The following is a 27,261-nucleotide window of genomic DNA, read 5'->3' on the forward strand; positions in this document are numbered from 1 at the left end:
GAAACAGCAAGTCTGGTTGTTAGAGGGAACCGTGAAGGAACTCGAAGAACTTCTCAGTCATAAGGAGGAAAAACACAAGCAGGAGAGGTTGATTGTGGAGTCCAGTACCAGTGATGTGATTGAGGAATTGGAGAGATACATTGAAGATGCCCACCAACAGATTGTGGAAATCCCAGGGCTTGAGATCAGAAACCAAATAACCCAGGAGGATGAAGTAATTGATACAGAAGGAGGCACCAATCCAATCAGAAGAGAAGATAGACAATCTGGGGATGAGCCACAGAAGACGGAAGACACGATTTACACCATGGATACGGACTTAAGACCCCAGAGGAACTTCAAACTAAAGAAGATTGGGATCATAGTTGGAGATTCCATCATAAGAAATGTGGACAGCCACACTGCAGGAGGAAGAGAGGATAGAATGGTTACCTGCCTGCCTGGTGCAAGAGTGAGGGACGTGGCCAGCAGGATCACCAGGATCATAGACGGAGCTGGAGGAAAGGATACCGCCGTACTTATCCACGTGGGAACCAACGATATTAGCGGACGGAAATACGATAGGGAAATAATGAAGGACCAGCTCCGATCACTCGGGAGGCAATTGAAGGTCAGAGATGTGAAGGTGGCTTTCTCGGAAATCCTCCCAGTGCCGAGAGCGGACGCAATGCGACAGGAGGAACTGAGAGAAGTAAACGCCTGGATGAGGCGATGGTGTGATGAAGAGGGTTTTGACTTCTTGCGAAACTGGACAACATTCTGGGGAAAAAGCAGGTACTTTAGAAAAGACGGTCTACACCTCACCAAGCAGGGAGCAAGAGTCCTAGCTGAGAACATGAAGAAGTTCATTGAGAAGGCTTTAAACTAAAGGTCAGGGGAGAGCCGACAGTCGACAATCAGTCGATGGCCCGGACACCAGGATATCCGGAAGAAGAAACTTCAAAAAACCACACAACTATAGGGGAAGAACAAGATGAAATTACGGGAGGCGATGAAAACGAAAAAGATCAAATGGATACAAAAAGTGGTGGGAGAACCACTAAATCCAGGAAATTAGCACGAACAGATCTTAAATGTATGTATACAAATGCTAGAAGCTTAAGAAACAAAATGGGCGAACTGGAAGAACTAGCAAGAAATAAACAACTGGATATCATAGGAATAACAGAAACATGGTGGAATGAAGAAAATGTATGGGACATGGCATTGCAAGGATATAAACTATACAGAAGAGATAGGATTGGGCAAAAAGGGGGAGGCATTGCCCTGTACGTCCAGGAGGAAATAGAGTCTGTTAGAGAGGGGGAGATGGAAGCAAATGGTAAACTAGAGTCCCTCTGGATAAAGATTCCTGGACAAAAAGAAGCAGATATACAAATTGGCCTCTATTATCGACCACCAGGACAGACTGAAGAAACAGACAAAGAAATGATGGAGGAAATTCACAGTGGATGTAAATCAGGAAATGTAACGATCATGGGGGACTTCAACTTTCCGGGGATAGACTGGAAACTGGGAAGTCAATCTGCGGCAGAGAGACAAAATTCCTGGAGATGATAGGAGATTGTTTCCTTGAACAAATGGTGGGAGAACCGACAAGAGGAAACGCAATCCTGGACTTGGTTATAAATGGCATTACTGGAAGGACAGCAGATGTAGAAGTTACAGCCCCGCTGGGGACAAGTGATCACAATATGATCAATTTTACCATTGGCATCGGAAAGGGGAAACCAATCAAGACTAAAACCACAACCTTTAACTTCAAAAAAAGGAAATTACGACAGCATGAGAACCATGGTTAAAAAACGGCTCAAGAAGGGCAAAGCAGAAATCCATTCAGTTGAACAAGCATGGTCTCTACTGAAAAACACCATCATTGAAGCTCAGAATCTTTACATACCGAAGATATCCAAAGGAGGGCGAAAAAAGAACAAAGGAGAACCAGCTTGGTTATCCAAAGAGTTGAAGGTTGCAGTAAGGGAGAAGAGGAACTCATTTAAAAAATGGAAACGGGAAAAAACGATGGAGGCCTGGAACTGTCACAAAATCGACCAGAAAAAGTGTCATAAAGCGGTAATACAAGCCAAAAAAGACTATGAAGAAAAGATAGCGCAAGAAAATAAAAACTTTAAGCCCTTTTTTAGATATATAAAAGGGAAGAAACCAGCAAGAGAAACTGTGGGCCCTCTCAACGACCAAGGAATGATAGGGTCAATCAAAGAAGACAAACAGGTTGCTGATAGGTTAAATTCATTCTTTGCCTCTGTCTTCACAAACGAGGACACTACAACAATGCCAGACACTGGGAGGGTATTCACCGGAGGCGTAGAGGAGAGCCTAACATCAATAAATGTGGAGTTGGACCAGATTTACTTTCAGATTGATAAACTAAAAAGTGATAAATCCCCTGGACCGAACAGGATTCACCCGAGAGTTTTAAAGGAACTTAAGATAGAAATTGGGGAACTACTACAATCCTTAGCTAACATGTCAATTAGAACCGGGCAAGTACCAGACGACTGGAGGATAGCAAATGTCATCCCAATTTTCAAAAAAGGATCAAGAGGTGAATCAGGAAACTACAGACCGGTGAGTCTCACATCGGTTCCTGGGAAGATAATCGAAACACTAATTAAAGACCGCATTTTACAACACTTGGATAAGCACAACCTAATGAGAGATAGTCAACACGGCTTCAGGAAAGGGAGGTCCTGTTTGACAAATTTACTTCAATTTTTTGAGAAGGTTAACAAGCAAATAGATAGTGGAGATCCAGTGGACATAATTTACTTGGACTTCCAAAAAGCGTTTGACAAGGTTCCACACACAAGGCTTATGAGTAAACTATTAAGTCATGGAATAGGAGGAGAAGTGCACGGATGGATAGGAAATTGGTTAGAGAACAGAACGCAGAGGGTAACCATAAATGGGAAATTCTCGGAATGGGAAAAGGTGACCAGCGGCGTGCCCCAGGGCTCGGTTCTTGGTCCCATTTTGTTCAATATTTTTATAAATGACCTGGAAGAGGAAACAACTTGTAATATAATCAAGTTTGCGGATGATACAAAACTATGTCGGGCGGTTGGCTCTCAAAGGGACTGTGAGGATCTTCAGAAAGATCTAAATCAGCTGGAAACGTGGGCGATAAAGTGGCAGATGAGTTTTAACATAGAAAAATGCAAGGTGATGCATCTGGGAAAGAAAAACAAAGAACATGAATACAAGATGTCGGGGGTGACATTAGCCAAATGCGAACAAGAAAGGGATTTGGGGGTGCTGATAGACAGAACCCTAAAACCATCGGCTCAATGTGCGGCGGCGGCGAAGAAAGCAAATAGGATGTTAGGCATGATTAAGAAGGGGATCACGAGTAGGTCGGAAGATTTTATAATGCCACTTTACAAAACAATGGTCAGACCACACTTAGAATACTGTGTCCAACACTGGTCTCCATACCTTAAGAAGGATAAAATTCTGTTGGAGAGGGTACAGAGGCGAGCCACGAAACTAGTCAAAGGCATGGAGAATTTAAGCTACATGGAACGCCTCGGAAAACTGGGACTGTTCACCCTCGAAAAGAGAAGACTGCGTGGGGATCTAATAGAGACTTTTAAAATATTAAAGGGATTTGATCAAATTGACCAGGAAGCAGCATTACTGACATTTTCAGATGTGACGCGGACAAGAGGTCATAGCCTAAAACTGAATGGCAGCAGGTTCAGGACAAATGTCAGGAAGTTCTGTTTCACACAAAGAGTGGTGGGCGCTTGGAATACTCTCCCGGAGGAGGTGGTGGCAGAAAATACTGTGCTGGGTTTCAAACGCATGTTGGATGCACACCTTCTTGCAGATCATATTGAGGGATACGGGAAAACCAGGTCTCCAAAAAGGAGCACCTAAATGGGCCTCCGCGTGTGCGGATCGCCGGACTAGATGGACCTTGGTCTGATCCGGTGAAGGCGTTTCTTATGTTCTTATGTTAAGAAAAGGAACTACAATAAGTGGTAGAGTCCAGTCATATCAGACCATACATACCAATCATATCCATACTAATAATAACTTACAGTACCATTCAGTTTCCCAGTATTGAACCCGGAAATGCCAAAGCAAAAGAAAAAAGTGCTTTCAAAATTTGCTTGAAGTGGAATAAGGATCTCTCCATCCACAGAATGTGGAATAGGATCATTCTAAGGGAGAGGATTTGATAGAATACTTGTGTAAAATAAATCTACAAAATATTTGGAACCTTCAACATCCAGGCCAAAGAAACTATACATTCTATTCTGCAGCCTATTGATTGATTATATTTTTCTGAGTAGAAACATACATTCCTAGACACAGGGGGCAGTGCAATGTCAGACCACTCTCCAGTGGAGGTCAGAATTTTAATATGTACGATATTAAGATTTTCCCCAAGCTGAAATACACAAAATAAAAACTTTGCTCCAGGATATGTGGATTTATTACTAATTCATCAGAGTTTGACTTTATAGAAAACCAAAAACATATATGAAGAACAGGCAAAGAAAAACTTAACAAACCCTTTTCATCCAACAAAATTTCTGAAAAAAAATATTGTAACTTTTCTTGAATCTACATCAGTGGTTGTCAACCTAGGCCAGTCAATCAGGTTTTCAGGATACCCACCAAGGAACAGAATTGCAACCAGGGAGATAATTTGCGTGCACTCTTGTATATAAATTATGGATATCATGTAAGCTAGATTGGCTGGGTGTGTCCCACAAACTAGATTGAAACCCATTATCTATACCTTTTGTTGCAGTGTTTCTCAACTAGAGGTATGCAAAGGGACATAATCTGGTCCCAACCCTACCCATCCCATCAATTCTTTTCCATCCCCACCCCATCCATGGCATAAATGGATCTTTTGTCACTAACAGATATCTGTGGATTTTCATGGTCTCCAATCCCATTAACACCTCTATTTTCAATGTAGTCCTTGGGACTCATTCAGCTAGTCAGGTTTTCAGGATATCCATAATGAATATACATGAGACAGATCTCAATGCACTGCCTCCTTGGTATGCACATCTCTCATGCATATTCACTGTGGATATCCAGAAATCCTGACTGGCTATGTGTCCTCCAAGGACTATGTTGAGAAGCACTTTTATACATCAGGCTCAGTGTTTGGTATACATGTGCAAAATTGCTCAAAATGCCATTGTCTGCTTTTTCAGCATACACAATTTAACTTATAGCTTTTCAGACAACTATTTTAAGACAAAGTTTTCCTTTGCTAAATTTCATGCAACATGGCACAAAGCAGCTATGAGCACAGTTAAATTTGGTACAAATATAGCTTTGCAAACTGGCTTTCACAAAGTAATTCAAAAACATAGATAAACCATTTACTATGTTACACTTCAATGAGGTGTTAATTTTTCAGAAATAGCTGGTAGAAAAAATAAACATACTATTTTGATCCAGACAAGCATAGTAACATTGTGAATAATGGCAGAAAGTTACAAATTAGCAAATACACTATGCCCACTTATTCCATCCCACATAATGATAAATCATCTACCACTGACAATGAATAAATTGTTTGGATATTGCTCCTTATCCAAGTCCATTTTTGCCAGCATCTTGATTGGTTTACTACCATCCTAGGTATAAAAGCATACAGCTCCCATATCTAATCCAACTCCCAGTCATGGCTAGCAATCCCCTTATGTTTTACCACTACTCTTAAGAACATAATAGTCATACTGGGTCAGACCAATAGTCCATCTAGCCCAGTATCTTGTTTCCAACAGTGGCCAATCCAGGTTAATCACCTTGCGGAAACCCAAATAGCAGCAACATTCTTTGTAAGGATTTAGATGGCTACAAAAATGAGCAAAGGTGCTACTTAAACATCCAGCCACCAAAGAACTCACGGTCTTGCCAGAAGGTACTCTGCCACTACAAACCTGCTAGTAATGACCCATGTTGTAGTCATCCTTTGTGTCAGTGAATATGTGGATGCAGAATGATTTTTTAAAAATCCAAACTGTCCAGTAGCCAATAGCATCAATGTTTTTTTGTTTTATTTTCATATACTGAATCGATGCTACGTATGTGACAGTTTCCTTTTATTAAAAATCTGCTACTTCAACTCTTAATACTTCAAATTTAAAACCAAAAATACACAAGGATATTTCCCTCATGGAGCCAAATGGTAACAAAGAAGAGGTGGGAAACTATAGGCTAGTAAGCCTCAACTCAGTGGTGGAAAAAATAATAGAGCTGCCGCTGAAGGAAAGGATAGCAAATTTTTTACAGTCCGGTGAGTTGCAAGAGCCAATACAAAATGGTTTTACCACCAGAGGAAGATTAGGCCAACAAATCTGACTTGATACTTTTTGATAGGCTAAATAGAGAGAGGACACAAGCTAGATGATACTTGGCTTTCAGCAAAGCCTTTGATACACTTCCTCATAGGAAGCTTAGAAACAACCTGAGTGACCTCGGAGTGGGATTCAGGATAATCAACTGGATTAAAAACTGGTTGACTGATAGATGGCAGAGAGTAGTAGAAAATGACTTTCTTCTAAAGGAAAGAAAGGTGACTAATGAGTGCCTCAAGACCAATTCCAATCAATATCTTTTTTTTGAGCAATATTGATGAGGAATTAGAAGAGCAAATTTGTGTTTTTTGCTGATGATAAATTTGTAACAGAAAGGACATCCCCAGAGGGAGTATGCAATATGAAAAGTAATTTACAAAAACAGTAAGACTGGTTGAATATTTGGCAGTTAACCTCTATGCAAAGAAGTGCAATGTGATGCATCTGGAGGGCAGCAACATAAGGCAGGTGTATACAATAGGAGTGAAGAGGCTAATGTGCAAAGTCAGGGGAGTGACCTTGGGTTGATAGTTTCCGAGGATCTCACAGTGGTAAAATGATGCGACAAGGCAATGACCAAAGCCAGAAGGATGCTAGGTTACATAGAGAAGGGCATAACCAGCAGGGAAGAGAAGGAGGAAATAATACACCTGTACAAAACACTGGTGAGGCCTCATTTGGAGAACTATATTAAGTTTTGGATGCCATGTGTTGTTAAGGACATAAAGAAGCTAGAGTTGATACTGAAGAAAGTGACCAAAATGATGAGGTATCCATCAGAAGACATGAGAGAGAACTGGAGGTCCTAAATATTCTAGAAAGGAGGGACAGTGGAGATATGATACATACTTTTAAATACGTGAAAAGTATTACAGAACAAACAAGTCTTTTTCAAATGAGGGGAAGCTCTAAGACAGTGCATCGCAAACTGTGTGCCGCGGCAGATTCCAAGTGTATCGCGAGACACCGGCAAGGAGAGGCACCGAGTGACTGCTTACAGGACGTGCCTCTTGTGGCGAGAGGCACGTCCTATAGACTTCAGCCAGCGCAGACAACTCTCCTCCTTGCCAGCGCCTCTCCTCTTCTCCCCCATTGGCAAAGGGACAGGGTCAGGATCCGGCCGGAGGGCCTCCGCGCACTTCTGGGTGCCTTTCAGCCACGGCACCAGTTTTAGTATGCCCCTGTGCCGAAAAGTTTGCAGGACACTGTTCTAGACCTAGAGGACTTGATAAAGGGTTATGAGAAGGCAAACCAATCTCAGGAAATATTTCTTCATAGAAGGAGTGGTGAATACCTGGCATTGTGCTACAGGCAAAAAATGGTGCTGCAATAAAAAATAAAAAAAAAAGGATAAACATAGTGGATTTCTAAAGGGCAAGAAGCTGGAAAACACCACCTCAGTTCAAAACACAGGGAAAGTAACCTGAAATGTCCACTAGGTTCTGTCCTGGAAACCCTACTGGGCAGACCGGATGGACCATATTGTGCTTCATCTGATGTCATCCACAATGTTAAAATTGAAATATGTCATACCTTTTCGGGAGGTTTTCGAGAAGACTTTCCAATTAATTTCCAGTCATTCAAAACTTCTTCAACTTTTGAAATAAATCTAAGAAAGAAATAGAACATTATCACTGTACTGAAAATTAGATCCGTTTATTTACTGGAAGATTCCTCCTGAAGGCTTCTAACACAACTTGCACTCACCCCTGTATAAGTAAACTGAGCCTAAGTGGAACCAGAATTTAATCTGGAGGTCCAAAGAAAGTCAGAAAAGGGATTAAAAAAAAAAAAAAGCAAGCAACTTTGAGCAAAAGTTTAAGAATAATTTAACCTAAACATTTTATACAACCCTTTTGCCTTTCTGACCTGAGTTATCAGCTATTGTTAACCATTCTTTCTATTAACTTGGGATGGATTTACTAATGTGTGCTAGAATAGCCCAACACTCTTAATAAAATAAGTACCTGTATATATATATTGCTTTGAATAGGTAACCACAAAAAGGCGGTATACAAGTCCCTTTCCCTTTAATGTGTGTCATAGGTCTGATTTCATAAAATGGGACATGCTGTAAATAATTGTTTTTCATTTATTGAGAATTTGCTATACTGCCTTTTTTTGTGAAATAAGTCAAGGTAGCATTCAAGAAAGGAAATCCACAAGTATGATAGGATTGGCAGCATATGATCATACTTGTAGCCATGCAGAAAACACACAAAAACAATAACAAGAGCAAGAATTTGGTCTTAGTATGTGCTAACATGGTAATGCACTTCAGTGAATCTAGCCCTTGAAAATGTGAAAAGATGGAAAAAAAATATTTCCCTCTGTTTTATGCTAATCTTCATTTCTGCCTCTATAACTTTTCACTCTCCCCAATGCAGCTTGGTTCCCTGCTTTCCTTCTCCCATCCTCTTCTCATGTCTTGCAGCCCCCATCCCTTCCCTACTTCAGGTGCTGGAACTAAACATGCTGGATAATTTTGATAGGCGGTATATAAATACCTAAAATAAATAAATTCACGCAAAGATAGACAACAGAAATATGGAAAAACCTGGCCTACATTTCTGGTGCTTTTGCGCGATTGACATGCAATCAGTAGCCACTTTTAAGGCAGACATCAACATCAGCGCTGGTTTTGAGAATCCAGTCCTTAATGTTCATGATTTCTAATTCAGTGGTTTGAAAGGTAATTTTGGTCTCTAGCAAGTCAGCCCTCACAAAAAGAAGGGTGGGGGCAGTTATTCTTCCTATACTCCCACCACTTGCTTGTTGCCCTCCATCAGACAGGAGTTGTTAAGCAGCACTTCTTGCAGCTTCCTGCTCTACAGTCCGAGCAGTCAGGGCCCAGTGCTGGGTTTACCTAAAAGCTAAATAAGCTACAGTTTAGGGTCTCACAAGCTGCAGGGCCTCATAGAAGTTCAGAATTTGGGGGGAGCTCTGAACATTTTATGTGCCTTTTTATCAAATTTATTTAAATGTTCAAGAAGTGGAATTACTTTTATCTGTACTTTTAAAATGGCTTCATATATAATGAATTTAGGTAATATTTTAAGCATAAATTTTCTGTTTTCAGGCTTATCAGTCTTCTGATTTTGCAAGCAAGTTCATTATTATATTAATAAAAGTGATCCAAATTACTAATTTTGTCAGCATTATATATCTATCAATTATGTTAAAATTATTTTTAAAAATTCCATTTACCTATTATTTCTAGGGTATATTCTTTGGTGTAACTTATTATCAAGGGGCCTCCAAGCTTTATATGGCTTAGGGCTTCACCAAGTCTAAATCCGACACTGGCAGAGCCTCAGACTTATGACACTTCCCAGCCCTGCACAGTTCCTACTGCAGAGGAATGCTGACAGGAAGGACACAAACCAGGTAAGATGCAATGCTCACTGTCTCCTTAATGCTGCCGAGGACAATTAAGATGATTTTGCTTAGGAGGGAGAAGTAATTATGTGGAAAAAGCATGAAAATAAGAATGGTGGGCAGGTGGGAGGTTTAAAATTTATACAACTGTGGGGACCAACCATGCACCCAAAGGGTTAGATTCTACCCTACAGTTAAGACTTTATTTAGAAAATCAGTACACTGCACTCAGTTACTCAGGTTTAAATAAAACATGTCTTGTTATCCTGTCTAAAATACTTCACGGTGAAGTGGTTCCAATAGTTAAAGGAAACAATTACTTTGCCTGCCCTAAACAGACACACATCCTATGAACACACTTGTAAGAGGGGTGAGGGGTGGAGAGGGGTGAATAGCAAATAAAAGCACTGGTGGTTAAATTGGATGAATTTATGTTATCTATTCCAGAACGACTAGTGCGTGGGCTGTGTGTTGTTGTTTTGTTGTTGTTGTTTTTTTTATTGCTGCTGATGTGGAATCAGACAGTGAAAAAAACCAAAACCCACAACAAACCAAAACAGCAACTCCCTCCCGCCCCGCCTACCTTTCCCACTCCGAAGCTGTGGTGAAGTCCGTGATTTCAAACACCTCCGACTCGGGCTAGGAGCAAAACAAAGAGACGTTAGGCGAGTACAATAAGATTTCCAGGAGAGCTTCACACGTAGAGACTCCCGTCGCCCCCGGCACAGGCAACTCACATCACTGTCAGCCGCCATCTTTGCTACGCTCCGGCGAAGGGTTGCGAGAGGGACTGTTGCATGCTGGGAAGGCGGCTTCCGGGCAGCTGGAGAGAAAGGGTGGGAGGCCTAGGGCCGGAGGGAGAGGGTGGTCACAATAAGAGGAGTGGGGCTGATGCGCTACCTCCCCTCCCCAGCTTTCGGAGTCTCTTGCCCGTCAAGACAGTTTGATAAAATCCATATTTGGCTTCATCCCCCTCCTCTTCTCCTTCGGGATAGCTTCACCTTAGGGAAGGGGTAAAACGCGGACCTGACGGACCTCGCGGATCTAAAACCGCACGTCCTTAAAAAAATCTGAGGTCCGTGCCACTTGTAGTTTTCTGGCTCTGACAGACCTCTATGACAATTTAGCTCTGACGGATCCGTCTCACCATAGGGAGGGAAAAGTATTAGGATCCGTCAGCGCTAAAATGTCATAGAGGTCTGTCAGAGCCAGAAAACTACAAGTGGCACTGGACCTCAGATTTTTAAATTTACTGACAATAAACACGAATGAGAATGGACAGCGCCCAGAAAGAAAGTCAGGTTTTAAGCAGACCCCCTTAGGCAAGGTGGGAAAGGGATATAGCAAGCACAACCACCTCTCTCTTTCTTTTACCAGGAAACCGGTTTAAAGGATTCCTTTTAGAGCCGCTCCAGAAACTAGTCTCTGGCTCTGACAGACCTCTATGACATTTTAGCGCTGACGGATCCTAATACTTTTCCCTCCCTATGGTGAGACGGATCCGTCAGAGCTAAATTGTCATAGAGGTCTGTCAGAGCCAGAAAACTACAAGTGGCACGGACCTCAGATTTTTTTAAGGACGTGCGGTTTTAGATCCGCGAGGTCCGCGTTTTACTCCGTCAGGTCCGTGAGGTCCTCGTTTTACCCCTTCCACAAACAAATTAATTAGAAAGAAAGCAGTAACGCTTCAAATGCGGATGGGCGCCTAATTGGCAGGGAGTTGAAACAATTTTGACAGGGTACGGGCGGGGTGGGTTAGCCCCTAAAGAAGTAATGTATAAAAGTGATTGCTTTCCTTTATAAAATACAGAGCTTGCACTTAAATGTTACAGATATATGCATGTAACATATAGTATTTTATAAGTTAAGATTGTGACTTCCACCCAGGCTGTGCCCACACTACCTATGCATATGCTTTGCTATAAAATGCATGCTATGTAAGATATGCACATATTTACAGAATAGCACTTAGGTAGAATTTTTGTATTTATGTGCAAACATACACATTTATATGCTATTCCAGTCACTGGTGAGTTGGTAATTGTCATGTAAATATTAGCACTCACTTTATAGAATTACCTACCACATGCAGCATCCCTAGTTCCAAGACCTAAGTTCACATAGCCTGCAGCTCAGACCATTTTTACTACTGGAATCAGCATTTATTAAGTCCTGCGGCTGTCATCAGCATAGATGCAGGATTGATCCATTTTGTCTGGTGTGAATGTATGCAATTCATGTACTGGAACATACATTCAGTTAGTAATGTGCCCCTGATGCAGGTGTAAAGCTGAAACAAGGCCCATGACAAATCTGTAATAAATTTTGCTCCTCCTCACCAATTCCTGAGGCACCTTGTGATAATTTTTGCTGTGCTATCCATTTTTTTAATATGCAACATTAATATTTAAAGGATATGTAAAAAGAAAAAGTCAATCTTTAGAGTGTAAGTTAAAAATTTCCCAAATCATGCTAAGGCCAGATTCAAACACAGTAGCAGCCTGTGGTGGGAAAGGGTTGCATTCTTGGACAATCTCTACTTCTAGAGTAGGGGTTCGCAACCCCAGTCTTTGGGACACACCTAGCCAATCATGTTTTCAGAATACTCACAATGAATATGTATGAGATAAATTTGCATACATTACTTCTAGACTCTCCCTAGCCTGTTGTTAGATGCCATCGATTTGTCTTCAAACTTGATGAATTACAGATCTAAAAAGAAATTGGTTTTATGCTACTCCAGTAAGGTCCTCCAGTCTACCTTAGTCAAAATCCCTGGTGTTTAGTTATAATCTCCAATTGTTCTTACTCTTTCTTGCTGGTGCCTTTATCCAAAATGGAGCCAGTGATGCTTACTGGTAGTCTTGTGTAGTGCTGCCTGATTCACGATTTGAATCGGTTCACCGATTCACTTCAGGTGAATCAATTCGAATCGATTTAAAACAAAAAAAAAAAATTGGCTTCCCCATTCGGACCCTCTCCCCTCACCCCCTAAAGCAGGAGCGGCAGCGCTGCTCTTGCTGGCTGGTCGCTGCCGCATCTGTTTTAGAGGGCGAGGAGGGAGGGTCAGTCGGGAAGTGCTGCTGTGCTGCTGTCTGACTTCCCCCCCAGCGTCCTGTTTCCCACTCTGTCCTCCCCGCACCGTTTACCTTATAGGCGCAGCCTGCAGAAAAGATCGCGGTTATAGCGTCTTTGCAAACTGCTTTGAGCTGTTTCCTCTGCCACAATCCTGCCTCTGATGTCAGAGGAGGGGCGGGACCGCAGCAGAGGAAACAGCTCAAAGCAGTTTGCAAAGACGCTATAACTGTGATCTTCTCTGCAGGCACTATAAGGTAAACGGTGCAGGAGGCCAGGGGGAACACAGAGGCTTCCTTGGGGGGGTGGGTGCGCAGTCCTTCAGAGTGTGGAGTGGGACAGGCCTTCAGGGGGACATGCCTTGGGGGGTTAAGGCCTTCAAGGGGGGTGAAGGCCTTCAAGGGGGGAACAGGCCTTCAAGGGGGAACAGGCCTTCAAGGGGGGGGTGCAGACCTTTAAGGGGGGGAACAGGCCTTTAAGGAGAGGAGGACAGACTTTCAAAGGGGGAACAGGCCAGGGATGGTGGCACAGGCCTTCAGGGGGGACAGGCCTTTAAGGGGGGGGGACAAGCCTTCAAGGTGGGGACAGGCCTTCAAGGGGGGGACAGGCCTTCAAAGGAGGCAAAGGCAGGCCTTCAGGGGGAACAGGCCTTCAAGGGGGGGTGCAGACCTTCAGGGGGGGGTGCAGACCTTTAAGGGGGGGAACAGGCCTTTAAGGGGAGGAGGACAGGCTTTCAAAGGGGGAACAGGCCAGGGATGGTTGCACAGGCCTTCAGGGGGGACAGGCCTTTAAGGGGGGGGACAGGCCTTCAAGGTGGGGACAGGCCTTCAAAGGAGGCAAAGGCAGGCCTTCAGGGGGGACAGGCCTTCAGGGGGGGGGACAAGCCTTCAAGGGGGGGGGACAGACCTTCAAGGGGGGTACAGGCCAGGGTTGGTGGCATAGGCCTTCAGGGATGGGGGGACAGGCCTTCAGGGGTGGGGTGTAGGCCTTTAAGGGGAAGTGCAGGCCTTCAGGGGGACAGGCCTTGGGGAGGTACAGGCCTTCAAGGGGGGGAATAGGCCTTTAAGAGGGAACAGGCCTTCAAGGGGGGGTGCAGACCTTCAAGGGGGGGACAGGCCTTTAAGGGGGGAACAGGCCTTCAACGGGGGGACAGGCATTCAAAGGGGGCACAGGCCAGGGATGGTTGCATAGGCCTTCAGGGATGGGGGCACAGGCCTTCAGGAATGGGGGCCTTCAGGGGTGGGGTGCAGGCCTATAAGGGGAAGTGCAGGCCTTCAGGGGGGACAGACCTTCAGGGGAGGGGGGCCCTGGTGTAGAAGTACACAGAGGGAGGGAAGGTGGGTTCAAAGAGACATGCATATGCCAGACTTAGGGGGGGGAAGAAATAATGGATCTAAAAATAGAGGAGAGGGAGAGAGATGATGGACAACGGGATTTAGGGAGGGAAGGAACAGAAAGAGAGAGAAGTTGGACACAAGGGATGGTGTACTGTGGAGGGGGGGATAGAGATACTGGATAGGAGGGTAGTTGGGAAAAGAAAGTGAGAAATGGTGGACCCTGGGGTGGTGGGAAAGGAGGGAGAGATGCTGGATGAAAGGGTAGTTAAGAAAAGGTGGATCTGAGGAGGGAGACAAAAAAAAGGAAAGATGCCAGACCTCCGGGGGAGGGAAGGGAAACGGAAGGGGAGGACAGAGATGGCAGATGGATGGTTAGCACGGAGAAAGAAGAAAGAAGGAGACCCTGGCAAGCAAGTTATCAGAGGACAACCAGAGCCTGTGACCAACAAGATTTGAATAATGACCAGACAACAAAAGGTAGTAAAACTAATTTTATTTTCTGTTTTGTGATTACAATATGTCAGATTTGAAACGTGTATCCTGCCAGAGCTGGTGTTAGACCACAAACGTGAGCTAAGATTTAACAGAGAGAGGAAAAGTCTTTTTTGTTTGTTTATTTTGTTTACACCACAGCGCCAGTGTGGTTAGGAGAAGGCAAAGGGGGTGAAGAGGCTATAAAATAAACCCACTAGGATGTTTGAAAAAAACACCCAATTGGGCAGGAAAATCGAATCAAAAAACCAATTAAATAGGCTGAATCGAATTGAATTTTTTTTCCTGAATCGGGCAGCACTAGTCTTGTGGTACCACTGCAAAGGGGGGGGGGGGTGTCATGTTTCCGTATAAGGGCATCTATTGCCCTTATATGGAAACATAGCCCTTAGCATTAGTACCACCACTAAACACTAGGGATTTTGACTAAGATAGACTAAGAAGGATTTTGGGGATAATAGGAGAGATGGGAGAGGCAGCTTCTGGAGGGGGAGTGGCCACTAGGGGAGGTTTTATGTGTGGGTCTAGTTGGAGAACCACAAGGCAGAGGCCCAAGAGGGGCTTGTGGCATGGGGTCATGCACTCTGGCATCCACTCATACTCATGAATGCTGGCCCCTATAACATGTGGCCTAGTGGCCCGATGCACCTAGGCCTATGGAATAATGCTACTAGTGAGGTGGCTCACAAACAGTGTTATTTATTTGCCACAAAGGTTGGCAACTTGTGGTACTGCAATGACACAGATTGATGACTCCTGTGGTCAGGGCAGGATTAATTCGTTGAGGGCCCCTAGGCACACAAGTACACTGGGCCCCCCTGCCCCACCCCACCCCACCATGCCCCCAGGCAGAAACAGGAAGCTGCGTCAGAGGGAAGCTTTGGGCAAGCAGCACCGCTTGCACAATTACAGTTCCCGTTGCCTTTCTTACCCGCGTTGCTTGCTTGTCTTACTTTCCGTCGATGGGGGGGGGCCACGTTGCCAATCAGGTTGGGGCTCGCATTGCCAATCGATGCTGGAGGGGCCCATCACCGTTTGGAAAAAACAATGTTGATGCCCTCCTTCATCGGGCTCCCCTGACCATTTCAGGCCCTAGGCACGTGCCTACTTGGCCTATTGGTTAATCCTGCCCTGCCTGTGGTAAAAGCCCACATTTTGCTGCACCTTAATAATGGCTCCCCTTAATAGTCTTACAGTAGTCTTCTTTTGGAATTGAAATTTCATCTTGCTCTTTCAGGTTTCCAGTTTAATTAGAAATTGCCCCCTGTTGAGGCTATGGTACCATGAGCCTTCATTTAAACTATCCAAAGGATTTTGCCCATTTTAAATTTACCATTTAAAATACACCACTTCCCTTCTATTTTAATAGCTATGTTGCATTGCATTCTATACTGATAAATATGTTGCTTTATTGTTACTGGTTTTATCTGAATGGTGTATTTTCTTTTAATATGCTATAGATTTTTTGTAAAATCTGAAATCCAAATTAAAAAAAGTAAATACACCTCTTCCTTTTACTTAATACAACAAGATTGGAGAGTGGCCAATGTTACGCCAATTTTTTAAAAAGGGTTCCAGGGGAGATCTGAGAAATTACAGACAGGTAAATCTGACTTCAGTTCCGGGCAAAATGGTGGAAACAATTATAAAAAATAAAAATGTGGAACACGTAGACAAATATGATTTAATGAGACAGAGTCAGCATGGGTTCAGCCGAGAGAGATCTTGCCTCACCAATTTGCTTCATTTCTATGAAGGTGTGAATAGACATGTGGATAAGGGAGAGCTGGTTGATGTAGTGTATCTTGATTTTCAGAAAGCTTTTGATAAAGTTCCTCATGAGAAGTTCCTGAGAAAATTAAAGAGTCATAGGATAGATGCAAAGTTCATTTGTGAATTAGGAGTTGGTTATCAGATAGAAAAGAGGGTAGGGTTAAATGGTCATTTTTCTCAATGGAGGAGAGTAAATAGTGGAGTGCCACATGGATCTGTACTGGGACCGGTGCTATTTAACTTATTTATAAATGATCTGGAAATTGGAATGACGAATGAGGTGATTAAATTTGCAGATGACACTAAACTGTTCAAAGTTGTTAAAACGCATATGGATTGTGACCTTAGGAAATTGGAAGACTGGGCATCCAAGTGGCAGATGAAATTTAATGTGGACAAATGCAAAGTGATGCACATTGGGAAGAATAACTCAAATCACAGTTACCAGATGCTAGGGTCCACTTTGGGGGTTAGTGTTCAATAAAAAGGATCTGGGTGTCATTGTAGACAATATTTATTTATTTATTTGTTCATTTTTATATCCCGTCCTCCCCAGAAGCTCAGAACAGGTTACAATAAAATTAAAACTGAAATTAAAATTAGGTTCTTGGCTCGTTAAGCCATTATATTGCGCTCGCATCTCAAGATCATGCCCAAACTTTGGTGTGAAAATTTCAGCAGCCTTTATAGATTCCAGGGGATGGTACTACTGTATACTCAAGTTGCAAAAAGGTTTCTACCATCTTTGGAGTCTATAATCTGTTTTGTGGGTGTCCTTAAGTGGGTTTATAGCAAATAAACCAGAAAGCAGAGTTACTTACCGTAACAGGTATTATCCAGGGACAGCAGGCAGATATTCTCACACATGGATGACGCCACTGACAGTGTAACCTTCCACCCAATGTGTGGCGGCGGCCAAAAAAGCAAACAAGATGCTAGGAATTATTAAAAAAGGGACTAAGAATGCTATAATGCCTCTGTATTGCTCCATGGTGCGGCCTCACCTGAAGTATTGTGATCAGTTCTGGTCTCCTTATCTCAAGAAAGATATAGCGGCACTAGAAAAGGTTCAAAGAAGAGCGGCCAAGATGATAAAGGGGATGGAACTCCTCTCATATGAGGAAAAACTAAAAAGGCTAGGCTCGTCAGCTTGGAAAATAGATGGCTGAATGTCTACAAGAGATGGCTGAATATCTATGACTGAAGTCTACAAAATCCTGAGTGGAGTAAAATGGGTACAAGTGGATCGATTTTTCATTCCATCAAAAATTATAAGGACTAGGGGACACTTGATGAAGTTACAGGGAAATACTTTTAAAACCAATAGGAGGAAATATTTTTTCACTCAGAAAATAGTTAAGTTCTGGAATGCATTGCCAGAGGTTGTAGTACAAGCGATTAGCGTAGCTGGTTTTAAGAAAGACTATGGACTTTTCCTCCAGGAAATTGTCCAAACCTGTTATTGAGAAAGACATGGGGGAAGCCACTGCTTGTCCTGGATCGGTAGCATGGAATGTTTCTACTCTTTGTTTTTTTGCCAGGTACTGGTGACCTGGATTGGTAACCGTGAGGACGGGCTACTGGGCTTGATAGACCATTGTTCTGATCCGGTAAGGCTATTCATATGTATGTTCCTATGACTATAGCATCTTTTGGAACTTAATACACATGGATCCTGAGTCTGACCATGTGGGAATTAATTTTCAAAACCATTTCTGTGCATAAAACAGTTGATTATGCTTAGAAATGGCTCCTTGTAAAAAGATCCTAGCTCTTCAGATATAAGTACAGTGGTACCTTGGTTTATGAGCATAATCCGTTCCAGGATCATGCTCGTAATCCAAAATGCTCGTTTTTCAAAGCAAAGTTCCCCATAGGCTTTAATGCAAACTCAGAAGATTCGTTCCACAACCGAAGTTTGCAATGGTGGCCCAGGGATGAGAACTTGCCTGCGGGTGCTGCACAGCGATTCCAAAGTGTTGCCTTCCTTCATCGGGGTCCCCATAAGGCTGCCCTCCTGCTTCTGCGATGCCTCTGCCGTCCGTCAGCGCTCTCCCGGCTTCCATCTAAACTGGCCATCCTGAATGAGCATGCGCGCGACTTCTCTCTCCTCTCCTAAGGCAGCCGCTCCCCCGACAACACGCTCACCACATACATGGTTGTTTTCAATGTGTCCAGCCATCTGGTTTCAGGTTGCCCTGGTACCTTCAATCTTTCCAAGCATGATGTCCTCTTCCAATGATCTTTCTCTTCTGACGGTGTGACTAAAATAAGACAGTCGTAACTTCATCATTTGGGCTTTGAGTGATATAGCTGGCTTGATCTCTTCCAGAATCAATTTGTTAGTTCTTCTGGCGGTCCATAGCACACATAAAATCCTTCTCCAATACCAAAACGCAAATGAGTCAACCTTCTTTCTATCTTGTTTCTGTAGTGTCCAGCACATATTGGTAGTAAAAATTAGGTGGACTCAGTAATTAACCCCCCCCCCCTTTACTAAGCTGTGGAAGAGGTTTCTACCGTGGCCTAGAGTGCAAAATGCTCCGATGTTCATAAAATTCCTATGAGCGCGGAGCATTTAGCGCTCTTGGCTGTGGTAGAAATCTCTACTGCAGCTTAGGGCTCCTGTTATGAAGCCGTGCTAGGGCCTTAATGAGCAGAATAGCGCGCGCTAGCTGCTACCACCTCTTTTTGAGCAGGCAGTAGATTTTCGGCTAGCGCACACTAATCTGGTGCGTGTGCTAAAACTGCTAGCGCGGCTTTGTAAAAGGAGCCCTAAGTAAAAGAGGGTCTAAATCTTAATCTTTTGCATTCAGTACCTGTTCACAGCACTTTGATTGGGCTATTGGGCTGAGTCCTTTTATTTGTGGTTTGTTTCTGTATGAACTGTGATGAAATCTTGAGATTTACTGATATAATTTGTAGTCTATAATTATTTTTTATAATCAGCTTTAAGGTCTGAAATCTATTTATGACTCTCTTTTCTATGAGAATACCTTAAACAACAGATCTAAAATATCAGGGAACTGTATGAATAGTATTATACAAAGTAATAAACGGAACTGCACCCACCGACCTAAACAATCGCCTAAATCGAAACCTTTCACCCAGAATTAGGAGAACCCAGACCCCATTCTCCTACCCACCTCTCAAAGGTACCCAATGCAAAAAACTATACGACAGCTTCCTAGCTACTTAAGCAGCGAAACTTGACCCCTCCATATCCAACCTATTGACTGCAACAACAGACTTTACAGCATTATGAAAAGAAATAAAAACACTACTATTCAAAAAACATATTTAGTTAACCTAACCTAACATGAAACCCATCATGTTAGAATCTTCTTCTCTTTGTCACAAAATATAACCTGAAACCTCACTATGTAACTTGAAACCAACTACCTTCCAATGTAATGTAATTTCAAGGAAATGTCCAGCTATCTTCCAATGTATCTTCCTGGAAATGTCCAGCTATCTTCAATGCAATGTAACTTCCTGGAAATGTCCAGTTATCTTCCAATGTAATCCGCCCAGTTATCTTCCAATGTAATCCGCTTAAAACCGCAAGGCACAAGCGGAATAGAAATCTGTAATGTAATGTAATGTAGTAATAACAGTCCAAAGTAGGAGCTTTAGGTAATAAATAAGGATTGCGGGCCAGATTCTCAAAACTTAAGGTTGCCTTTAATGCGGTCGCTAAACTGGTTCCAGCCAGTTTAGCATGCATGTATTTTAGCGGTGGATTATCAAAATGGCTTACTGTGGCCTTTTCCAAGCTTCCTAGCAGTCTCCAATTCTGCCTTGCAAATGGGCTCATCAATATTTAAATAAGCACTCCAGTGGTTTCTTCAAGATCGCCGAGTGATTCTCCATGCATAGCATCTGCTTTTTGGCGAGCAAAAATCAGTAACTGGTCTGGGGTTCTGATACTGTGCCAGCACTGTGAAAGCACATTTCTGGCATGATTTTTGACTGTGGCTAAGGAAAAAAATAAAGATTACATGATTCACATAAATTATAGTCTTTTTTGGGGGGGGGGGGTTGAACAAAAGCACGCTTCTTGAGCTCGTGTATTATAGCCGTGTCTTATGTGTTTCTGGCTGTGATTCATGATAAAATTTGACATTAAAAACAAATTACAAGATTTACATGAATTATAGTAGCTTTTATCTGTTTTTGCGACACAAGCGTCCAACGGCTACAGCCGCATGTGTTGCACGCCTACGCATGTGTTGCACGCCTATGACGTGAGCATATATTACGCTCAAATAAGGCATGCACATGATATGTATGCTTACAGTATTGCTTTTCCCGGCACATGCGCACATGTACACCTCTTTCGTGGTGTATTCTGCGCATGTGCCGATCACTATCACCAGCGACTCATCTCATGTAAATTTAACGAACCTTCGCTACTCTCCACTAACCTCATTTGCATGCGTATTTTTTTGAGAATGACTTGCCCTTTTGAAATCGCTACAATAATGGCTGCGATAGCGGCCCATCGGTTTTTACCTCAAAGTTTTGAGAATCTAGCCCTAAGAAATAAACTGAACACATTTCAATAGCCCTGTGCTTTGTTCGCATGGGCCTCCAAGAAATACTCAGCTGACTCTTGGTTGCCTTAGCAACAAATAGTAAACTAAAAAGGCCTCTTGTGCTGCTAGTCAGATTTATACTGAGAAGTAGGCTGCTTGCTATGAAGGATTCATGCTGCAAGTTTTCAGAAGTCTGGAGTATATTCAACTTATAACACTCATGAATATTGGATAATGGTGGCAATATTATTTTATTACTCACTTCTAGTAATACAACTTTGAATGTAAGCTATAGTAATGTGGATCTGGAACCAGCATTCCTGTCGTTTACCAAGGGAAGTCTTCCTGAGCCCAGCAAGCAATAGGTGAGATAAACTCTGATTTATTTACTTATCAAATCTAATAAATATAGAAAAACCTGTATGATTTTAAAGAGAAGCAAAGGCATGCTAATACGGTACACAGACAAAAGCCAGTAGAAATAGGAGGCAACATTTAAAAAGACCTTTCATTTATTTAGCACTACATTCACTAAAGTGTGCTTCTATATTAGTGCAGGCTAACATTATTTATGCGCATCAGAGGTCCTTCTACTAAGGCGCACTAACCGATTTAGCGCATGCTAATTGATTAGTGTGCGCTAAATGCTAAGGTGTCCATTATAATCTAATCTTTAGCGCGCTGTAGTAAAAGGTCCCCATTGTTAGTAAATATGTCCCAATTTATAAATGGGACCTGCAGTAAATAATATGCATTATTGCATATTAGTGCATAGTAATATAGAACTCTATAGTAAATTCAGTTTTTAATGTTATTATTCAAATAATATTTTAGAAAATGTTCAGTCTACTTCAGAGTCTAAACTATTTGTGCAGCAGAGACTAACCCCCTCTTTTACTATGGTGCGCTAACTGATTAGTGCGTGCTAATCAAATTAGCACGCGCTAAACGCTAATGTGTCCATAGACTAACATGCACACATTAGTGTTTAGCGCGCGCTAATCGGTTAGCGCACCTTAGTAAAAGAGGGCCTAAGTAGATTCTCCAGTGTGGACCGGATTACAGTGGCTAAAGATGACCAGATCTCCTGGCTCCATATCCTGACTACCATAAATTCAATTTATGATCTTGAGCAAATCACCATTTCATTTTCCCCAGGTTTAGTTAGCTCTTATTTGATTGCATCAAGGATGTTTTGATGATAATTATAATGTGTTTTGAGGTCTTTTTTGGATACAAGTTAAGTTGATAGACATTTTTTATCCTGGGCTAGTATTCTAGCATCTGCTTTTACTTCATGAAGAATATAGCACTGAGAGTAATAAATCTAGGGTCCTTTTACTAGGGCGCGCTAACTGATTTAGCGCATGCTAAAGATTAGCCCATGCTAAATGCTAAGGCACCCATAGAATATAATGGGCGCCTTAGCATTTAGCATGTGCTAATCTGTAGTGAGCGGTAAATCAGCATGCCTTAGTAAAAAGACCCCCTAGTGAACACTGCTGAAATATCACATTTGTTTATTTGGCTTTATTAACCACCTTTATGAAGAGATTCACCCAAGGTGCTGTACAGCAAGTACAATTCATTATAAAATTTACAATTTTGTTAACAGCATGACAATAGACATAGGGCTCCTTTTACTAAGCTGCGCTAGTGGTTTTAGCATGCGCTGCATTGCCCCATACACTAGACGCTAATGCCTCCATTGAGCTGGCATTAGTTTTTACGCATAGTGCGGGGGCTAGCGCGCACTAAAAACGCTAGCACACCTTAGTAAAAGGAGCCCATAATATTTTGTATGCTACAATATTACTATATCATAATTTCAAGTCTGTAAATTATTAGAAAATTGCTAATGATAAAAGATTACTGATGCTCAAAGTCAATAAAGTCTTGTTTCCAAAGAAGCAGCTCAGCATCCCTAAGGCTGATGTTCCATTCAGAGATTTTGTTTCAGATTCCCAGGAGCCCCCGTTTGTCTATAATAGGAAAGACAGTCATGATGAAGTCACCCTGACATTAAAAGAGATTTGTTTGTTTTAAAGTTAGTCTTCTGGTAGCTTTGCATTTTTTAATTTTTGGACAATTATGATTTTATATAGTTTGGTTCATTACAGTGTTTCAATAAACCTATAGTCCTGTAGCTTTGCATTGTATGTACTAAATAATGCTACCAGATTATTTTAATTTTAATTGGAATACTTACAATTTTATATTACGATGTTGATGTAATCTTGAGTGGATGCCATCTGTCTCCTGAATGTTGATACAGTAAAACCTTGGTTTGCAAGCATAAATTGTTCCAGAAGCAGGCTTGTAATCCAAAGCACTCGTATGTCAAAGCGAATTTCCCCTTAGGAAATAATGGAAACTCAGACGATTCGTTCCACAACCCCAAAACTTTAATACAAAAATACTGTATGCTGTAAGCGCTTGAGCCATGGGTAAATGGGGCATAATGCTTCTAGTATGTTCAGCCACACTCGGTGTAAAATGCGCGTATATAGTGCATGCTTGAACTGCAGGTGAATTGGGTGTGACGTATTTATTACGTTCAGCATAAGATGTGACGTGCGTATATGTGCTTGCACTGCAAGACAATGCTCGTTTATCACGTTAAAGTTTAATAAAATGTTTTGCTTGTCTTGCAAAACACTCGCAAACCATGTTACTCGCTATCCAAGGTTTGACTGTATAGGGATCCTGTGCACAACTCTGCCTTTTCCATTTCCTATCACATTCTGCTTCCTTAGACTTTTATTACCCCAATGCAACAGTCCACATTTTTTCTTGAAGACGTGGAGGGGCATAATCAAAAGAAACATCTAAGTCCGTTTGGGCCTAAGTCGCAAGTTGCCCAAAGTCGGACACGGGAAACGGTCCATTTTCAAAAAATACGTCCAGCATATTTTTTTTTTTTTTTTTTTTTTTTAACTTTTGAACTTTATTAAATTCAAGAAAATATAAAAAACAATACACAGGCAGAATGCCGACAGCAATTTCACAATCCCCCATAAAGAACACATCCCCTCCCGCCCCCCAACCGAGTATTGAAGCAGAATTGAAAAAACAAAAGAAGAGAAGGATAAAAGTAATCAAAATAGACCCCTCCAGGAGCCATACCTAGACCAGATGCGACGAAATGCACCACAGGAATCATTGTTCAAGGCAGTCAACTGAGACATCAAATAAATTTGATCAATCTTATGCAACAGATCAGAACGAGTAGGTAGATAAGTACATTTCCAATGAGAAGCCACACAAAGTCTAGCTGCCGTAGCAGCCAAAGCCACAAATTGGTTCTGATCAATATCCAGACTTCCCAACGGAAAATTAAGTAAAAACACTTCCATGTGTAATAATATTGGTACATGTAACACATCAATCAGTAGTTGTTGAACCATCTTCCAAAAAGGTACAAGCTTAACACAATCTCACCAAATATGCCCAAAAGTGCCCAAACCACCACAGTTACGCCAGCAGTGCCCATCTCCACAATGATAGATACGGTGCACCTTTTCCGGTGTAAGGTACCACTGAAATAGCATTTTATAACCCTGCTCAACCAAGGGGGACGCTAAAGAAACCCTGAGTAAAGTACCATAAAGGCGGTCCCATTGTTGGAAATCAAAGGTCTTACCCAATAAGGTTTCCCACCTATGTTCATACGTGCGGGTCTGAGGCCTGGTGTATAAGAGAGCTCTATACAAACGGGAAATAAGGCCCCCTCCCGATCCCATTCTAAATACTTGGAGGAAGGCAGAGTCCGCCCCCTCCCATTCAGGGATCACCCTTTTTTTCAAAAAGTCCCGAAGCTGAGCATAGGCAAAAAAATCCGTTGACGGAAGGTCATATAATGCTTGCAGAGCAGTAAAGGGAATTAAATCTCCACCCGATATTAATTGTCCCAGCACCCGGAGACCCTCCAGTTCCCAGCGTCGAAAAATCCCAGTATCCCTGGCAGGCAAAAAACCAGGGGCAAATCTAATGGGAGTGGCATAAAAATAACGCTGACGTGGAACCCAAGTCCGTCGGACCCGACACCAAGTCTGCAGGGTACATTCCATCCCATAAGAAGCTCCATTCTGTAAGTCCCGAAGGATCTCAAAAGGTAGCCATGGAAGTGCCGATAACGGATAAGTTGGCTGCAGGGCCTGTTCCAAAGACACCCAGCGCTGGGATGGATAAGCCCAATGAAATAAAACTTGTAATTGGGCCGCACAATAATATGTAAAAAAATCAGGAACTCCCATCCCACCATGTAACCTGTCCCAATACATACGTTCCCTCCGCACCCTAGGTGGTTTATGTGCCCAAATATAAGCAAAGGCCCGCCTTTGGAGTTTAAGCAAAAACTGTTTAGGTATTGAGAGAGGCAGGCAAGAAAACAAATATAAAAAACGAGGCAACACATTCATACGCAAAGCACTAATCCTACCCATCCAAGACAGACGCAAACCCTCCCAACGATCCAGATCTGCGAAAACAGTCCGCAACAACGGAGGGTAATTCAGGGCAAAAAGATCAGAAAGCTGTCGAGATATACGAACTCCAAGGTATCTAATAGATTTCGCCGCCCAACGGAACGAAAAAGCAGCACGAACATTCGCCACCAACGGTTCTGGAAGGGAAACATTAAGTAATTCAGATTTATCGATGTTAACCTTAAAACCAGCCACCGTACCATATTGGTTCAGAACACAGAGCACCATGTGCAAAGACCGAAGCGGGCGAGTCAAAGTAAACAAAATATCATCAGCATATAGAGAGATCTTATGCTCCTCACCGCCCACCACAATCCCATGAATATCCCCATGTGCTCTAATGACGGCTGCTAACGGTTCTAAAACCAACGCAAAAATCAGTGGCGACAAGGGGCACCCCTGTCTGGTACCTCTACGAATCGAAAAGGAAGTGGTATATCTCCCATTAATCCGTAAGCAAGCCTCCGGGTCAGTATACAACAAAGTCACCCAGTGTAAAAAAGCCCCCGAGATGCCCATCCGTTTCAGAACCGCCAACATAAATGGCCAATAAACCCTATCAAAGGCTTTTTCAGCATCAATGGATAATAATACAGCGGGTACTGAATTTTGATGGGCCACCCCAATAATATCTAACACTTTTCTAATGTTATCACCAGGTTGCCTCCCCGAAATAAAACCACATTGATCCCCATGCACTAGGGAAGGCAAAAAACGTTGCAGACGGACTGCTAGAATACGGGTAAACAGCTTATAGTCCACTCCCAACAATGAAATAGGACGATAAGACCCGCAAAGAAGGGGATCTCTACCGGGTTTGAGAAGGAGAGAGACCGCCGCCTGTCGGAACGAGTACGGTAAACACTCCTCCCCTAAAAAAGAATTAAACAACCGCGTAAGAGGCTCAACTATATAAGATTCCATTTTCTTATAAAACAAAGGCGAGAAACCATCCACGCCAGGAGCCTTAGATGCCGCTAAATGGCGTATAGCCGCCACCACCTCCGTAGATTGAATAGGGGTAGAGAGCCAGTCCGCATCAACCCCCACCAAACGAGGCAAGGTCACACCAGATAGAAAAGCATCGATCTCCTCCTCCATAGCTTCAGATTCCGGTGAGTACAATAACTGATAGAAAGACAAGAATTCCTGGTGAATAGCCGCATCATCCGAGCAAAGCTGCCCCGATGCGGTACGAATCCGCGTAATGGAATGGCATGCCTGCTTTTGCCTAAGCTGCGTAGCTAACAAACGACCTGCCCTACCCCCCCACTCAAAAAACCGTTGTTTCCGCCGTTGTAGGGCCCAGGCCATGCTCTCTAAATCAAGCTCCTGCAAATCTCGGCGGCACGCCGCCAGTGCCACCCTGCCAGCCACCGAAGGTGCTCTTTTATGAGCATTTTCCAATCGCCGAAGACGGGTTAGTAGCTCCAACCTACGGGCAACCCGACAGTGATTGCGATAAGACCCTCTCGAGATACAACAACCACGAAGCGTGGCTTTAAAACTCTCCCATAGCACAGCTACATTAACGTCAGCGTTATCATTAAAGACAAAAAACTCCTTGACATCAGCTTCCAACAGGGAGAAAGTAATGGGATCCTTCAACAAAAAATCATTCAAACGCCACATTCGACGGCCACCCCTATCCAATCCAACTCGTAAGTCCAATGTCAGGGGAGAATGATCAGACCACACACGGGGTTCGATACGGGAGTCTAAGACGCGCGGGAGAACAACACGAGGCAACATCCACATATCAATCCTGGTATATGAATCATGCTTAGACGAATAGAAGGTATAATCCCGAACACTAGGATGGAAATAG

At 42.8% G+C, this 27,261-nt stretch overlaps 2 protein-coding genes across 4 annotated transcripts in view; one reads left to right on the top strand and one right to left on the bottom strand.

Moving 5' to 3' along the window:
* RAB3GAP1 (RAB3 GTPase activating protein catalytic subunit 1) overlaps nt 1–10,635 on the bottom strand; it is a 168,333-nt gene extending 157,698 nt beyond the window's left edge. Inside the window, exons 1-3 of the mRNA XM_033945735.1 lie at nt 10,469–10,635; nt 10,315–10,370; nt 7,887–7,962 (exon numbers count right to left, since the gene is read on the bottom strand). Coding sequence (XP_033801626.1) covers nt 7,887–7,962; nt 10,315–10,370; nt 10,469–10,486 — 150 coding nt within the window. The 5' untranslated portion in view covers nt 10,487–10,635. The remainder of the gene's footprint in view (nt 1–7,886; nt 7,963–10,314; nt 10,371–10,468) is intronic.
* A 10,457-nt stretch (nt 10,636–21,092) lies between these two features.
* MAP3K19 (mitogen-activated protein kinase kinase kinase 19) overlaps nt 21,093–27,261 on the top strand; it is a 62,122-nt gene continuing 55,953 nt past the window's right edge. For all 3 annotated transcript variants that reach the window (XM_033944956.1, XM_033944958.1, XM_033944959.1), the window contains exon 1: nt 21,093–21,311. The gene's annotated coding sequence lies outside the window, so the exon portion shown is untranslated. The remainder of the gene's footprint in view (nt 21,312–27,261) is intronic.

The sequence above is a fragment of the Geotrypetes seraphini genome, chromosome 5 (genome assembly GCF_902459505.1).
Source record: "Geotrypetes seraphini chromosome 5, aGeoSer1.1, whole genome shotgun sequence".
Classification (NCBI taxonomy): Eukaryota; Metazoa; Chordata; class Amphibia; order Gymnophiona; family Dermophiidae; genus Geotrypetes; species Geotrypetes seraphini.